General features: G+C 44.3%; 1 protein-coding gene across 1 annotated transcript in view; it reads right to left on the reverse strand.

Moving 5' to 3' along the window:
• ERGIC1 (endoplasmic reticulum-golgi intermediate compartment 1) overlaps positions 1–17983 on the reverse strand; it is a 124519-nt gene that overhangs the window by 15228 nt on the left and 91308 nt on the right. The window contains exons 7-8 of the mRNA XM_056847790.1: positions 12224–12328; positions 1302–1362 (exon numbers count right to left, since the gene is read on the reverse strand). Of these exons, the coding sequence (XP_056703768.1) occupies positions 1302–1362; positions 12224–12328 (166 nt within the window). The remainder of the gene's footprint in view (positions 1–1301; positions 1363–12223; positions 12329–17983) is intronic.

Here is a 17983-nt window from a genome sequence, read left to right on the forward strand (position 1 = left end):
TATAGACCCCTACTTTAATTTACAGCCCTACCTATAGAAAGCCCTGGCCTGGATAGCCCAGTGTCATCCTGGAAGCTAAGCAGGGTCAGCCCTGGTTAGTACTTGGAAGTCTAGGGTTCTTATGCAGAGGCAAGCAATGGTAAACCACCTCTGAATGTTGCTTGCCTTGAAAACCCTACAGGGCTGCCATAAGTTGGCTGTGACTTCACAACAACAACAACAAAAACAACTGTAGAATAAACCTGATATGGTAGGTAATATCCTTCCATAAATTCAGCCCTTCCTATTGGTATTTCAAATATTTGAATATTGTATTTGTTTAATATGATATAATTGGCAACAAACAATTTCAGATTGGCTCTGGAGTGAAATAGCACTCGTTCTCTCTTTCTTACAACACCATCTGAGCAAGGTAGCTTCTGGGTGAACTTGATGCTTGAATGGCTTTGAGAAGGCAAAGGGCCTTTGAAACTCACGCTGCAGAGAGGGTTCTAGTTTGCTCGAATTTATCTCTGAAAGTTCTAGGGAAGAGGAAATATTTTGACGGCGGTCATGAAATGGAAATGGCACTAATACAGTGCAGAAAGTTTTTATAGCCCCCCCAATTTAGACTAACTCACAGCCTCCAATAATTAAACCTAGAGGAAGGAAATACCAAGACGCAAGATGCTGGCCAGGGTCGGACTAACTTCCTGACTCTGACACAGAGTTCCTGAGACCCTTTGCAAATCAGCCTGCCTTTTTTTTTTGCCTTGGCTCCCTTCCATCTCTGGGTAGCTTGTAGTCCTCACCTTCCCTGGCAGGGAAGCACATCACCAGCATGGAACAACATGTTGTGACAAAGCTTTGGTTATGGGGGAGCAACCTAAAGATCTTTTGACCTGGGCATCCTTTAGAGAAGGGCACCCTTTTGACATCTCCCAAGACCCTACAGGAGCTGTAGCATCATACGGTTAAAAACAACAACAACAACAAGAATGCCAGCCAGCATCCGACAGTTCCCTTCGGCTTGTGCTGTGTTGCCTCCATTGCTTTCAAACCCCATCTTCATACTATAGCTATACACATGTAGTGACATGCAGGGTCTGCTTGTGAAAGCTATTGCTTCCACCTGTGCAAAACAAACTGCTTTAGAGGAAAAATGCTAGCTTTAACCGAAGGTCCACCAATATTTGGTTGGAATACGGCCATCATTGCTATGCTGGGACCCAAATCAAGCCTAGGTAACTTCCGCCAGACTCCCTAATAGAGGCTTCTTTTCTCGCACCAGACAAGGCCCTGAAAACGCTGAGAATACGTACGGTTTGAGCTGAGCTTGTCCGCGCCCTCTAAAGCATTGAACGCTCCATGGATATTCCGGACCTTGAGAAGGGAAGAAAACAGATCTGTGTTAAATCTGTGCTTTCAGGAGCCACAGGCAGCCTATCATGAATAGGCAAGGCCTCGACGCTGCGGGCAGGAAGAGGGGACAGGAAGGCAGGTGGGCTTGGTGGTGTTCTTCACCTGTGCAATCACATCACTGGGTCCTGTGCCTACATAGAAGCAACTTCAGAAAATTCTAGAATTCTAACCCCAAAACTGGAACAGAATTCTCACCCCCTGAGGGGTGTAGATGTTCTGATGGGAGGGTTTAACTTCTGCACATGCCCTGAGGGGATGACAGAGCATCTTATGAACATATGAAGCTGCCTTATACTGAATCAGACCCTTGGTCCATCAAAGTCAGTATTGTCTACTCAGGCTAAGGTCTTTCACATCACCTACTTGCTTAGTTCCTTTAACTGGAGATGCCAGGGATTGAACCTGGGACCTTCTGCATGCCAAGCAGAGGCTCTACCCCTGAGCCACAGCCCCTCTTCCTGCTCTATTTCTTCAGGCTGCCACATGCAGACCCTCAGAATAATACTGGATCAGACAAGAAAACAGGTTGGGAGATATGTGATTAGATCCTTCCCACATTTTTAAATTACATTGCAGTTGTGATTATACCGGAAGAGAGGGTTTATTCTTTCCAGTCCTACATCATTTCGCCTGTCAAAGCCAGCCCACTACACTGTTATTAGTCCTGAAAGGGCAAGATATGGGTACCTGTCTCCCCCAGACCCTTCCATGGCTAATTGTCAGTTTCAACAGGCAAAATTGTGTAAGGATGGAAGATTAAACTTCCCCTTCCTGCAAAGGCCCCATCCTAACTGGGGCTGACCCCCGGATGTCCAGCATCTTGTCTAATTTTTCCTGCAGAGTTCTAGCAGCTGGAAATGAGTTCTGTCTGTGCAACTGTAAGGATGACCACACGAAGAACACACGAAGACAGGTAAGAAACCCGTCTTTTTTTTCTTCAGGGTCTCTGAGCATTCTTGCACATGGGTGATTAACAAGTTGACCTCCCTGGAGGCATGTGGTGAGCCAGAGCGCAAGGACCAAAAGAGAGCCTGCTCAAACACATCACTAGACCTGACAATGACATCAAGGGCTTCATGTGGAAGTAATCAACCATGGGGCACCACTACAGAACTCAGGGACCAGGCCTCTTAAGAAGATTGAGTCACTGCACGAAGTGACTGGCCAGCAAGCTGATAATAAAGGGAAATGATGTTAATGGGCTGTAACCTCATGATCTCTGCATGAGCTTCTATCACCACAGGAATGGGACAGAGTTTTTGCAGGTTGCCTCAAAAAGACAGAAATGGAAAACCAGTACATATTTTTTAAAATTTACATCCAGAGAGGGTGAGGTTCATCTTTTGGATGTTGAAAATATACCAGATGTACTATATCTTGACTCAACTGAAATGCAGAAACTAGTTAGGGAGAAAGGTGAGATGAGGCCATGAAATACCTTATAGTGAAATTAAAGAAATGGAGGATCATATCACAAGGCAATGCACACAATGGACAGATGCCATAGCTACTAGAAACACAGTTCTAAAAGAAAAACAAACAGAAGGCACAAAATACCAAAGGAGTTGAAATTTAAAAGCACTTCTCATGTCAATCAGGGGAGGGGGGATTTAAGAGACTTAGTTCCTTCATACCATAAAGTTCAATGTCCAGAGACCGTGGTGTTTGAGCCAACTGTAACATTGAGATCAGAGGCTCAGTTGTAATAGAAATGTAACAGTCAACTAACCCAAAGGTGGGGAGACCACCATAAGAACATAAGAAATATTAGGATACTTCAAGATCAAAGAGGAGCACTTGATTTTGAAAACAACTAGGACTAATAGTGAAATAGAGGAACCTCTGCTGAGGCCCTACAGTCACATGAAAATAAACACCCTGCAGACTGATGAATGTGAATTAGACTCCTCTAAAAAAGAGAAGATATCTACCCACTTAACTTTCCAGAACTTTGCGTGTAAAATGAAGCCATTCATCGTTCAGAGTTCTAGAATGAGTTAAAAGCAGTTCTCCCTCTATCAGACTGCAAAGTACCAAGAGTAAATTCCTCTGCAAAGCTGAGAAAAAGGCACTGGGTTGCATCCTGTCCAAAAGATCGGCATGTTCAAGGAACCAAGAGGGAGATTCCATCCTCCTATAGCAGTCCTACAACTCTCCCCTCATGTTGCTCCTGGGGGGGGGGTCCCCCAACCCCTGGCATCAACATTTCTGGGGGCACGTGTGCTTCTGTGCACAGAACTGAGACAATATCCAACCCACCATTCTCCAACTCCCTTCTGCAAAAGGGTGTAGTTTTCTTCCAAAAACACCACCAGCGGCATTAACACACACACACCTCTGAGCAGTGGGAGAGTATCAAACTACCACATGTGATGATGGTGTGGTTTCCACAGCTAAAAAGAAAACCATACCAATGGTCCCAGATCTAGAAACCATAGCACAGAGTAGTGTAATTTGATCAGCCACAAAAAACGAGAATGTTGGTACACAAGTCATCTGACTGAGTACCAAAAATCTAACACGGCCAGTTAAGGTGTCTGCAATGTGAAGGCAAGTACAATATCTGGAGGGGGGGGATCAAAGTTGTGGCTGTAGTCACTCATGGAAGAAGGCTCAAGGACAGGCAACAAACATACAAGGATTCCCACTGCACAAACAATAAAGAAGAGAGGGAGTGGTAGTTAAAACTGTAGAACCTCTCATCTCAATCAGGATCAAAATGGTGTCTCTGTCTGTCAGTGTCATCTAGTATACAGGAGTGCCCAAGCCCATCTACTTTCACATTTTGGGTTCAAATCCTCTGAAGTACTAATCTTCCCCAGTTTCCAAAATAACCCAAACTGTACTAATCCTCTTTTCAATACTGCTGATTTCTTCTCCTGCCCCAAGGTAGGGACAAATGCTGAATTTTTTTATCCCACACAGGAACTGTTGTAGTATTGAAAATCCCAGGAGCTAAAAGAACAGGATCCCTAGATATGGCCGTTGGAGATGATGCAAGGTAATCCAACAGCTGTGCCATCACAGAACTCTGTTCCCCATAGCAGAACTTGCATCAACTCAGAGGACTGACTGTTTCCTTCATAAAAGTCACCTCTAGTGCTCAGTTCTCTGTAGCATTTAATGGCCGTCAGTGAAAGACGAACGGTGATTGGAAGCAGATGCAGACTGTGCTCCGGCTCTGAGAGGGAATGAGGCCTCTGAGGCAGCCACGGACTTTTTCAGTCTGAGAGCTGGCTACTGTACCAAAGGCCAATTTTGAAGCAGATACTGGAAGCAGTGCCTTGGACACCAGTGTAGAGATCAACAACCTTGCGCAAAAGATGGAAAAGTACAGTACTCAAGTGCTTATTTGCTATTTTTTATTATTATTTGCTAAATTTAAGACAAGGCAAAGTCTGACCAGGTTCATTTCTTCTAAACCCAAAGAGGCACAGAATATGGCCATCAGATACTAGAATCATGTCCCTGCAAGGAAGGTGCTTCTTAGCGAGCCAGTGTGGTGTAGTGGTTAAAAGCGGTGGTTTAGAGCGGTGGACTCTAATCTGGAGAGCTGGGTTCAATTCCCCACTCCTCCACATGAGCGGCAGATGCTAATGTGGTGAACCTGGTTAGTTTCCCCACTCCTACACATGAAGCCAGCTGGGTGACCTTGGGCTAGTCACAGCTCTCTCAGCCTCACCTACCTCACAGGGTATCTGTTGTGGGGAGGGGAAGGGAAGGTGATTGTAAGCCAGTTTGATTCTTCCTTAAGTGGTAGAGAAAGTCAGCACATAAAAACCAACTCTTCTTCTTAAAGAAAGACCACTGAGCCATCGGAGTGCAATGAACTGAGCAAAGAATGCCTGATAAAAATAAAGACACCAACAAAGTCTACCTAGCTAAAAGAAAAATCCTAAGGAAAAAAATCAGTAAAGAGAATAACTGGGGGGGGGATTGTTGGTCTTTTAAGATGCTACTTGACTTAAATTATGAAAAAGAACAAAATCTCACAGAATGTTGATATTTTGAGGAAAATATTCTCAGTGGGAACATGTTGCCCCCCCCCCAACCCATGTATGCATTTTCTTTGATTTTTACATACAAAATAATACTACACTGCAGCCCTCATACAAGTATGGGATGTTGCAAGTAGCTGAATTTCTCGTCCTCCCTACTCCTCAGGATCAAACTGACTATCAACATATTCAAAATTAACATAAAGACAAGACCTAAACGTATAAACAACACCACAGAACCTCAACAGGATTAAAACGAAAAATTAAAATCCGCACAGTACTATCTTGATCTTAGCTGACAGGACTCATCCCACCCACAATTCAACTTTCTTGTGTGCAATTAAACAAAAAAGAGAGAGACAAGTGACACAAGGGTGACACAAGGGTGACAAAAGGATGACGCTTCCTGGGTCTTCTATGGTGCCATTCAAGTTATTAGCCTCCAAAGAGGCTTTACCCTGTACCAAGTGGCACCGCATCAGCTGAAAAATTATGCAGAGGAATGACTGCAGCTCTGTGCGTGACAGAACTTCATTCACAGATGTGCAATCAGAATAGCTTATTGAGACGTAGCGTTTTTATAACACTGCCCAGCTCAGCTCTTCAGGCTGTGGGTGTCTTGTCTTTCACTCAAAAGATGGAATCTAGTCATCATCCCCTCAAAAAGATGATGCCTCTCATAGGGTAGCACTGTTTATTCAAGGCTTATATTCAATCCAGGTCTGTACTGGCCTCAAAGACTTCAAGTTTTGAGGACAGTGTGTATACAAAAACTGAACAGGGTTCCTTCTGGGCAGCTTTAAGACAGATCTTTACTACAATATTTGTGTCCTTACACTACTAAATTATCTGTTTTCTCATTTTCTAGGTTTCAGGAAAGATATTTGGCCTAATGAGCTTTATTTCAAGATTCATTTGACACAGTCCAAACACACATCACTGGGAGAGACATTCATGCTTTACAGATATTAAGGCTTCTAGCTTTACCACCAGCAATTACCTAAACTGGAAGACAAGATTAATGGCTGCCTCGCGCCAATAGCAAGAGACACACTAATCCCCTCCCTACCATGTGGTAATATACTGAAGAGGTGAAATGACCAAGGAAATTGGTACTGTGATTAGGAGGTGTGGTGTGGGAGGGTGGAACTCCAATTCTGTTCATATCCAGAATGCATGCAAGCAGCAGGTGGTTCTCTGAAACCAATTTTGAAAGGGTGACTTCAGGTAACAATCTGTTTCAGAGGTGTGTCTGAGGAATGACATAATGTCATAATGAATACTACGCATTCACTCCTGAGACACTTGAAAAAAATGGAGATGAAGCCACATTTGATTTTTAAAACTTTCATATAATGCCACTAATGTTGTGATTAGGTTTTGTGCTGTTTTAGCAGTTTTAGTTTATTGCATTTAACTTGTTTTTAATAGTGGTAATACTATATATTGGTGATGTAAACTCCCCTTTTGGGGCTCCAAAGACAGGGAATAAATTAAATTAAATTTAAACTAGAGTTATCCCAGGATGAACGGGAAGGGTTCTAGGTTTAAGTTCAGGGGTCAGCAACCTTTTATAATTAGAGAGCCAAATTACATCACAATTCAGGGAGATCAACAAATAGCCAGTATAAGAAAGTCTATTCACATAACTGAAAATAAGTAATTTAACAGTACTGATCATTGGCGTGTTGATTCATAATCAATAAGGTTTCTGTAACCCAAACACTGGCTGTTGTGAGTATTATTTGGAAGTGGCATATACAAGGTCTCGCAATAACTAATAAATATATACAGAAACATCCTGTGTGATTTAGTGAATTAGAATAAATCTGTGAATGGCTTTCACTTGGATTATGGGCAACTATTCACCTACCTCATTTCCCTTTTCATAAAGCATCTCTATGAAGTCCTTTAAAAAAGGTAAAGGTAGTCCCCTGTGCACCCTGACCTGGATGGCCCAGGCTAGCCTGATCTCGTCAGATCTCAGAAGCTAAGCAGGGTCGGCCCTGGTTAGTATTTGGATGGGAGACCACCAAGGAAGTCAAGGGTTGCTGTGCAGAGGAAGGCACTGGCAAACCACCTCTGTTAGTCTCTTGCCATGAAAACCCCAAAAAGGGGGTTGCCATAAGTCGGCTGCGACTTGCCGGCACTTTACACACACACACAGTCCCCTGTGCAAGCACCAGGTCATTACTGACCCATGGGGTGATGTCACATCCCAACATTTACTAGGCAGACTATGTTTACAGGGCGGTTTGCCATTGCCTTCCCCAGTAGTCTACACTTTACCCCCCGGCAAGCTGGGTACTCATTTTACCGATCTCAGAAGGATGGAAGGATGAATCAACCTCGAGCCGGCTACCAACTTCCGTCAAGCTCAAACTCAGGTCGTGAGCTGAGCTTTTGACTGCAGTACTGCAGCTTACCACTCTGTGCCATGGGGCCCTTTAGTCCCATAAAAACCATTGCCTGCCATTCCCTTCACATACTCTATATTTTAGCATCCCACCAACACCTGCAATAAACATTAATTTAAAATCTTTCTTTCTTTCTGTTTTTCTTTCAGTTTGTTGTGTCTCAGGAACATAATCTGCTGTGGCTGCCAGTTCAAAACCTGTCTGAATCTGTAGGTGAGGAATGGCAAAGGCTCCACCTTTTAAAAATTCACTGTGGGGATGGGTCACAGTTCTTCAATAATGATTTACATGAAGCAAGGTTTAATGCCTCATACCCCCAATTAAAGGAACATAGGTAGGAGAACTGAAAAAGATAGTTGCTCAAGATCCATATACTTAGGGCTTTCCCCCATTTCTTAAGGGTTATTACCGGTAATTTTCATTTCATTATTGCATTCATTTTTTCATTACCCATCTGTTTCAATGGGGGAAATATACAGGCAGGCTAAAATTTCTTAGGTTTCCATCCAACTGGAGTGACACTTTCAAGGATCCTGCCTCTTGCCTAAGGGATCCCCTTTGTCAAATTTAGGCAAAAAGAAGAAAGGTACAGGGTAGTTTACCTCAGGATAGTTTACCTGGACTTGCATGTTCCACCCACCAAGTGTGCAGTCCCCATGAACATTTAAGCCAGTGTGTTGATCTCATTTCTTATAGTCTGTAAAACCCAATGAATATGGTAACATTTTAGTGCTTATAAAAAGAAGCTACGGGCAAAATTGAAGAGAGACTAGAAACCAGTGTAGTTACAATACTTAGCGAGGCGGTCTTTAAGCAACGGCTGGACAAACGCCTGTCGGGGATGCTCTAGGGCTAGGCTGATCCTGCATTGAGCAGGGGGTTGGACTAGATGGCCTGTATGGCCCCTTCCGACTCTATGGTTTTACTATTAGAAAGGGTTTTGAGTGTTGTGTGCCTACGCTGAGGACTCAAAGCTTGCAAAGCCATCGTGGGTAAAACCATGGCTGCTACATGTGGTGGGGTAGATGGGAAAATATTACTGCAACCCAATGAAGTAAGCTCATAAAGTAGGTTACAAGAGGTGGAGTGCAGTGAGTCATTCCTGTTGAGAAACTGGGAGTGAAGTAACATCATCACAGCACTTCATCATACACGAGCAGCCTTTCCTCAGCCCATTCTGACCTAAGGGAGGCCTCCTATCGCTCTCCCCTTAAAGAGGAACAAGGATGGAGAAGGACAACAAGAAGGAGGAGGACAAGAAGGAGAAAGAGAAGAAGAGTTGGTTTTTATATGCCGACTTTCTCTACCACTTAAGGAAGCATCAAACTGGCTTACAATTGCCTTCCCTTCCCGTCCCCACAACAGACACCCTGTGAGGTAGGTGGGGATGAGAGAGCTCTAAGAGAGCTGTGACTACCCCAAGGTCACCCAGCTGGATTTGTGGAGTGGGGAAACAAATCCAGTTCACCAGATTAGCCTCCGCCGCTCATGTGGAGGAGTGGGGAATCAAACCCGGTTCTCCAGATCAGAGTCCACCGCTCCAAACCACTGCTCTTAACCACTACACCATGCTGACTAGAAAGCTATGTGTTGTTATTGTTATTTAACATGCTTGTTTTTCACCTTTGAGTGCAAATGCATGCCAACATATCAGGCTGAATTGTTATTATCCAAACAGCAAATATCTGGATTTGGGGAATGAGATAATGAATTTGGCTATACCACCTCACTCTACTGTGGACTGAAATGCTCCCCTTCTGCATAGAGCAGGTGTTTTATTTGAATGGGCCCACACTCCCAAGGATACCTCCTGCACAGGTGGCACCGAAATACAATGACCCACACCCACTAAACTGGCATCACTGGTACTGTCGGGCAAACTCAGCCAGGGACTGCAAGGGAAGATGTAGAGCTGACAGAGCCGGTCGCAGTGTTTAGTGCCCAGTAAAAGCACCATACTTCACCTCATTTGTAAGAGGGGCAAAGTATATTTCTCTTCCCACTTGACCACAATCATGCCAAACAGGAGTACATTACACAGAAGGGCCGGTATGACCTGCCTTACAAAAATCAATGAGGCTTCCACACACTTGGAAAATAATCCTCACAATTTATAGCAGCTACTCTTCTCAAGAAAGGGGAAGCTTCCATTAGTTCCCAAAGTCCCAACTGCTCAGCAAAACCTTGCCAGATTTTATCACTGCTTTAGAGGTTTTCAAAGTGTCCTTTAACATCAACACACGAATCACATGAGCTTATTACGTTATCAGAAAACCAGGGCTGGCTGAGGCTCTGATGGCGTGTAAGCTTGCAACTAAACCTGAGTTTGCTCTCTTAGGGTTGGATCCAGCTATCTGCTGTAGGGATGCCAGCTCCATGTTAGGAAATACCTGGAATACTGAGAGCTCTTACTTAAAACAGGACTTTACTGGTTAGGAAAAAACGGGGCCTCTGACTGGTTCAACGGGTAATCCTACAACCCTTTTTAGAATCTTGGGGGAATTATAAGTATGCGTATTGAGATATGATACAGTTTATCTAAATGCTTGATAAGTATGTAAGATGACGCACGTACACGCTTAGATTGGTTAAAAGGTTTTTAAAAATAGCAACAGAGGTTTGAATATTTTATGTGTTTTTCTTCATAACCACCATTTTCTTTCAAAAGAAACTATTTAAGAGTTCCTTGTTAGCTTCTCGTGCCTGTTGCTACCCGCTGTGGCGGCAGGCCACCCGCCCCTCCCTAAAAATCCTTTCCTTCTCTGCCTAAAATGGAACTGTTCGTCTGTGTCACCAAATCCCCAGGATGCTGCCAGCTGGCAGGAAGAATCAGCAAGGAGACAGATGTCACATCCCGGGAAGAGCAGCTGGAAATGCCCCCAACGTCTGGCAGTTCTGACTGTACACAATAGCCTGGCTAGTTAGCAGAACAACCTATGAACGGTTTCCCTGCCCAATTGTAGACTGGCCCCTGAATCCCTCCTGACCAGATATGGGAAATACATCATTCGTTCCCCAATGGAACTAAGGTAATGGGATAAGACAGCCTCAGGTTTCAAACAATCTACAAAAGGAAACCTCAGTTGAGGCGAACTTACTTCTGTGGCATTCTGACCTATCCAGTTCTGAGTGGCATCAGCAGAAATAGAAGTAGGGGGTGGAGTAGAGGGTTCGTGAAATACCCTACCTGGATCTACTACTTAGGCAAAGAGGCAGTAGCAGAATGTGGTGGTGCTGGCCCATTTTAACACCAGGGTCACTACCCATTCCCATGTTATAGAAACGGATGAATGCAGACCATAAGAAGTAAGAAGCTGCTCCTACAAGGTGCAAGCAATAATACAACCCACCCGATGCACCCAAGTCATACTGTGGCCATTCTCTTAGAGCAGGGGGTGTCAAATATAAGGCCCCTGGCCTGGATTCAGGCCTGGACAGTTCTTATGCAGCCCGCGAGCCAGCCGAAGCAGACACCCTCCCAGCGCCCAATCTGGGCTGATGACCACACTGTAGACTCGCCAGCTGGGGCAGCCAACCTCCACCCCCTCACCCCCGCAGTGTCAATGATCAAAGACTTTTAAATAAAAGAAAATACTGTAAGAGTGTTATTGTTTTAAGCATGTTTGTATTTTAAGTAAAAAATAATATAATTAATTGGCTTTGCCTGTATCTTCTATAAAATTTGTATCTCCAGTTCCTGGTATTAAATTTTATGGTACACTTGGCCCGGCCTGACTAAGTGACATTTATATCATATAAGGCCCTAGCAACCCCTGCTTAGAGAGTACAAAGGAGGAAATAATTCAGGCAAGTGGTTCTCATTGGCCAACTGCAAAGAGGTTTGAGTTTATCAGATCACTACATACACGCACTTTCATATTTTACTGGATGACTGAGCGGCAGCTTATGCTATTTACACTAACAAATGTTATCATCTTTTCAGTGTTGCAGTATACGGCATTTTCAGAACAGAGTCAGTAGATCAAACCTTTTTTAAAAAACTGAGACAGATTGTTTAGTTTTCAACCGATTTCCTACATCACAAGGTACTTCAAGGCAACTCTGTTTAACAAGAGGGACACGTTGCAAGTGTGCGTCTTCTGTACCAGTTCCATTCTGCACGTTAACAAAGCCCGCAGAAACTGACATACACTCAAATAGACTCCCATCTTTCGGTACAAGTGTGTTTGTAAATAACCACAGGTATATATGAAGAGGCTCTTCTCCAAATACCTCTCATAGCAGCTCCTGAAATAATGTATCAGACAAGATACTCTCCCTCATGCTGCGCAATTGTTTCTGCCATATACCTAAAGCTGTCCGGTAATGCATGTCTAAATTCAGTGTTCGGCAGGCACGGCTTCTCCCTGATTCTCTTGGGGGCCTGATCTCCTGGTGCGGACTCACCTGAAGCTTGTCACCGAAGGAGAGCTTGTGGATGACGTGCGTCATATCGGGATTCTGCGGCTGTGCAGTGGCGCTGTGTGTTGACACGTGGAAATTACCCGGGACCTAAAAATGGACAATAGTTCAACATTAGTTATCGACACTGACTGACCTACATGACATGTAACACCTGGGTAAGGTTGAGGATTGCCATAATTTGGCTTCCTACCTTTAGTACTAACTAATGCCACACTGAAGAAAAAATGGCTGAAAACACTCCTGATGCGTCTTGGGAAAGCAGCAGCAAGGCAGATTCATTTGTACTGTTAATTCCCCCTTTTGCTGTCCTCTTATTTTAGAGCTCTGTCATAGATCAAAACATTTCAATCATTCTTGCTTCCACTCCCAAATACAATGTGCTATTGTTATGACCTGACTGTGGTTTCCCTATCCCAGTCCCACACACCTCTCGAGTACCCTTCACTGCACAAAAACCTTGCGTGATTGCACTACAGATGGCTGCACTGTACCAGGAGAGGGGCTGCTGATTCAAGAATATCCCCCACCAGACGGAGGGCGTTTGTATGGGCATTGTTCTGAGCTCCTGGATCAGCTTTATACTGCTTAGCTAGAAACATACCAAGTTGTCCCAGGAGCTTGGGGAATGTGGCAAGTAAAACGCTGAGCCAACATCATTCCTGCATTCCTGATATGACACCATGCCTGTAATACTGCCCCCATGGGTTCCTCCCATCAGTATAGTCAATCAATAAGACACCCTTTATTTCAGGATGTTTTTCCCCCTGGTCATCTCTCTCTCTCTCTCTCTCTCTCTCTCTCTCTCTCTCTCTCTCTCTCTCTCTCTCATTCATACAAAAAGGTAAAGGTTGTCCCCTGTGCAAGCACTGGGTCATTACTGACCCATGGGGTGACGCCACATCCCGGCGTTTCCTAGCCAGACTGTGTTTATGGGGTGGTTTGCCAGTGCTTTCCCCCAGTCATCTTCCCTTTACCCCCAGCAAGCTGGGTACTCATTTTACCGACCTCGGAAGGATGGAAGGCTGAGTCAACCTCGAGCCGGCTACCTGAAACTGACTTCCATCAGGCTCAAACTCAGGTCATGAGCAGAGCTTTTCACTGCAGTACTGCAGCTTACCACTCTGTGCCACGGGGCTCTATCTCTCTCTCTCTCATTTAGGAGTTGTTTAATATAACCACCTCAATCTATGACACAGCTGCAGAAAAAAAAGTTTTTGGCATGCTTCCTCTTGCCCATATGCCAAAATTGAGGCTTTGGCTGTGCAGGGCCAACTCGTCCTGGGCTGAAGCAGCTGCAAGTCGGCACAGGTTAGCTTTTCCTATATCTACCTTGTGCCAGCTGGAACATGATATAGTCCTTCAGTCTGGACAACTGAGAGGTTTACTGGCCCCTTACCACTGGCTATCATGGTCTGTACCATGAGATTAGTCCAGCTGAAGCCAATGACAAATGATTAAAACAAAAATCTAATCAGGTTCCATCGTTTATGAAAGAACTTTCCCAAATATGATTATCTGTAAACTGCTGATACACGTAGTTCTGAATTTCACCAAAAGACTCCAGTTGCTATGACAGTGTTGAACGGCTAAGCTTGGATGTGATATGTAATGGGATCAAAGTGGAATCAGCATTCATTTGAGGAACCTGTGACAACTGGAACTGTACCGCACAGCAGTTCAGCAGAATCACTTCAGACACTACAATAAGTCTGGGGGGAAATGCCCCCTCAGTGTCTCGGAAGAACTAGGGGGAACGATTATGGCTAGTGCTCTGTGAAAAGATGGAATAAAAACTGCAGTGAAAATGGTTCTGCAGAATACTCAGTAGACTACCTCCAAAGTAAGTTCTTAGTTCATACAGCTAATTGTAATAATCCTCTCTGTGACTAAAGCGTTTAATTCTACACACTGAACGGATTCTTCCTCCTTAATCCTATCAGGTCAAGTCTAAAAAGATAAGAAAGCTCCAGTACAACCAACTGTTTGCTTAGTGGCAAGAAATCCAACAGAAAAAGATGAAGTTCTCTGGATCCAGACGTCTTGTTCCTGATCCATCCCACCCCAAGCCAGCTAGTGCTTCAGCTCAGCACCCTCGCCAGCACCAACGTCTGCTGACAACAGAACCTGGAAGGAAGTTCCCATCTAAATCCCCCCCTGGCTCCATTCCTCTCCTTTATAGCAGGAAGCAAATGTGTGGCCAACCCTTTGTACCTGTGTTCTTGGCCAAAGGGCTATGTTGAGATGCCCCTCCCCCCGAAGATCCTTCTACAGGTCTGACTGGGAAGAATTTTTCTACTCCTTCTCCCTCCGCCCCATTCTACCAAGCATTCAGAGCTTTGCCTCATCCCTATCTTTATTAGCTGGTAGGATGAAAGACCAGCTAATAAAGGTAGGGATGAGGCAAAGCTGGTTAGCATTTGGATGGGAGACCACCAAGGAATACCAGGGTTGCTGTTCAGAGGAAGGCACTGGCGAACAACCTCTGTTAATCTCTTGCCAGGAAAACCCCAAAAGGGGTCACCATAAGTCACCTGTGACTTGAAGGCACTTCACACACACACACAGAGGATGAAAGACCCAATTAAGTAACCATCCAAGGTGGGTAAAGGGCTGCCTTTGCCACTCAGCCAGAATATCTTCAGCCCAGAATCAGAGGAGGTATCAAAGCAAAAACAGGGGTCCTTGTGGGGGTGGGCAAGAAGCTTAACCGCCACAGACCAGCTACATGACTGCTAAGGACACAATAGCTTAAGTAAACAGGGTGTGCTTGTAAGCATCGGAAAGAGAAATTGGTCTGTTTCTTGAGACATTTTCTTCATTTTCTCTGTCTTCCCTTCCCACTTCGAATGCAGGGGGAAAATCTATCTGAACACCAAGGTAGCCAGGGCTGGGGTTCTAATCCGCTATCCACCCTTCTAGATAACCATGTTGATGGGAAATTAGAAATAGATTGGGGGTAGGGAGAGAAACACCTGGAGGACCCTGTCCCAAAACACTTCAATTCTCAAGCACAGAAGAGGAGGGAAGTGAGGAGTCTCAAAGGCAGCAGAGCTTTCTCCTCACCTGAATCACAACCCAAGGAAGCCAAGATCTCAGAAGAGGAAAAGTCCCACCCTATCCTCACCCACAGCAGCCTTTGTTTTGTCATGACATATTCCAGGTTGTGCTCTATACAAAGCTGTCCCAGAAAGCTGTTTAACTGAAATGAATTAAACACTTTATTAAGGAACAATACAGACACTAGATGAACGAGATGACTAACAGCACTACACACTCAAAGCAAACCAGCGGGACATATGAAAATAAGACACGAAAAGTGTGGGGAGATGAACCTTGAAATGATTACCAGTGGTGGAAAGTCAAGACAATTAAGAGGAAGGACTCTTCTTTTCTTTTTCATTAAGCATTACCCACCAGGGTGAGGGAAGGCCCAGATTTACAGCTGTGGCAGGCAAAAGCTGTAACTAGTACTGTAGTTTACCATTAACAGAACGAAGATCTAATGAGAACCTGCTTTAGTCTATTGTTCATTTTCCTATCATTAAACAGAAAAAGGAAGTTAGACTTACCATAAAAGTTCCTTTCTGTTTAGTGGGTAGGAAATCTAGCAGTCCCACCCAGGGAGTGGGTCACATGAAGTTCCAGGGGTGGGGTTGTAAGAAAGGCACTTACATGGTGCCCCCAGCTAGTCAGGACTAGGCTTGTGCATATCGGTGCAATGTTTCTCTATGGAGGGGGGACGACCCCTTTTGGACGCCATAAAATTGGACCACCTCACCTATTCTTCACCAAACTTCGGTGGTCATGCAAGGAGAGTCCCTTCAAGCTACATGAATTTGGGGGGTCTAATTTAAAAAGTCCCCCACAGGAGCTTAAAAAAATCCCCATAAATGGGCCCAGTTTTTTTCAGTAAACCCAGAAATAAGCTGAATACCCATATTTACCGGTATGGGTATTTGGCTTATTTGGGGGTTTATCAAAAAAAAAATTGGGCCCAATAAACCTGAAATTTTCTAATCCCCCCACCCCCAACCACACAGACTGCATGGCAGTAATCTAGTCTCGGTGTAACTAAGGCATGCGCCAGAGTGGCCAGATCTTTTCTGCCTAGGAAAGGCCACAGCAAGTTAACCAGTCGAAGCTCGTAAAAGGTACTCCTGGCCACAGCTGCCACCTCGTTGTCCAGCAGTAGGCCTCCAACAATCACCTTCCCTTCCTCTCCCCACAACAGACACCCTGTGAGGAAGATGAGGCTGAGAGAGATCAGAGAGAACTGTGACTAGCTCAAGGTCACCCAGCTGGCTTCATGGGGAGGAGTGGGGAATCAAACCCAGTTCTCCAGATTAGAGCCCACCACTCCTAACCACTACACTATGCTGGCTCTCTGGTTCAGTTGGTTCTACTTTCTTTGAAGGAAGTCCTTTTCTGCTATATTTCCTACCTATTAAACAAAAATGAACTTCACAGTAACGCCAACTTCCTTTTATACACCTTCTTTAGCACTGTTGCTCCCATTCCCACTTGACAGCAAAGACTGACTATTTGTCAGCCGGAGTCCCAACCTGCCATGTCAAGCAACAGGCTGAGGCAAGTTTATCACTTAATGCAGGGGTGGGGAACCTTTTTCCTGCCAAGGGTCATTTGCCCATTTATTACATCATTCAGGGGCCATACCAGGTGTAGATCTCCTGGCCGGGGGTGGGGGGAGGCTAGGGTTGCCAGGTCTCCAGCCACCACCTGGAGGATGGTAAACCAAAGTTAGCCTGCTGTATGATATTGTAGAACAAGACCAGCAGTTATAGCCCAAGCAAATTACAAAAATTGTTCGATGCAAAATAAATGCTTATAATTCAAATCAAGTTGAAGGTTGTCATGATATTCAAAGTCATATCATATAATAATGAAATAACATTTTCCAACAAAGGCTACAAATTCAGTTACAACTGTAACATAGACGCTTGAGTAAAGTTCCTGGTTTTTTGGAACGTATCACGTGATCATGATGCTCTTTGGCGACTGTAGCTTTGTGGTTCTGATGATGCCCCTTGTAGATTGGGGGTGTAGCTTTAAGGGGTCCAGTTATCGCCCTGTTTCGACCCTTTGGGTCTTCCTCAGCAGGAATCACTACAATATATATTGCAATATTAAAATCTTACAATATTGCTATGTGTTCTAACATACTCATTCCAAGTCTTATAGGCAAATTGGCATACATTCAAGGATAAGCATTCTTATTCATTAATCCTTCTCCTAGTCTTTTTAAAGGAAGGATACACAAATTACTGTTATAAAATAACATAAATCCATAATGGAGTATGAATTATAAAGTGTCAAAGACATCTACTTACACGCTAGCTGTTAATAACCTGCTCTCGCGTTGGCCGGGGGACAAAGTCCTCCCTGAACCATTAGCACTTCCAGTGGATAAAGCTTACTTGCTGATTGCATGCATCTGTGGAAATTTCCCTTAAAGCTATGGTGTGTCAATTAATAGTGCCAAGTCATACATAGCTGCTGAAATTGTCCCTATTAAAGGTAACAGGTCAAGTGCTGTGTTATGCCCATGTGGATATAACGTGTTAAAGAGATGGATGTATTTAGTCTCTTGGCATCTTAGTAGCAGATCTACATCTGTCCTATCATCATTCTGTTTAGTATAATGCCAGATTACAAAGATAGATCCTCATATGTATGATTTTTCTCAAGGAAATGTTGTGTGAGGGGTGCCTCCATTACTCGATT

Source organism: Euleptes europaea, chromosome 1 (assembly GCF_029931775.1).
Source record: "Euleptes europaea isolate rEulEur1 chromosome 1, rEulEur1.hap1, whole genome shotgun sequence".
Taxonomy (NCBI): Eukaryota; Metazoa; Chordata; class Lepidosauria; order Squamata; family Sphaerodactylidae; genus Euleptes; species Euleptes europaea.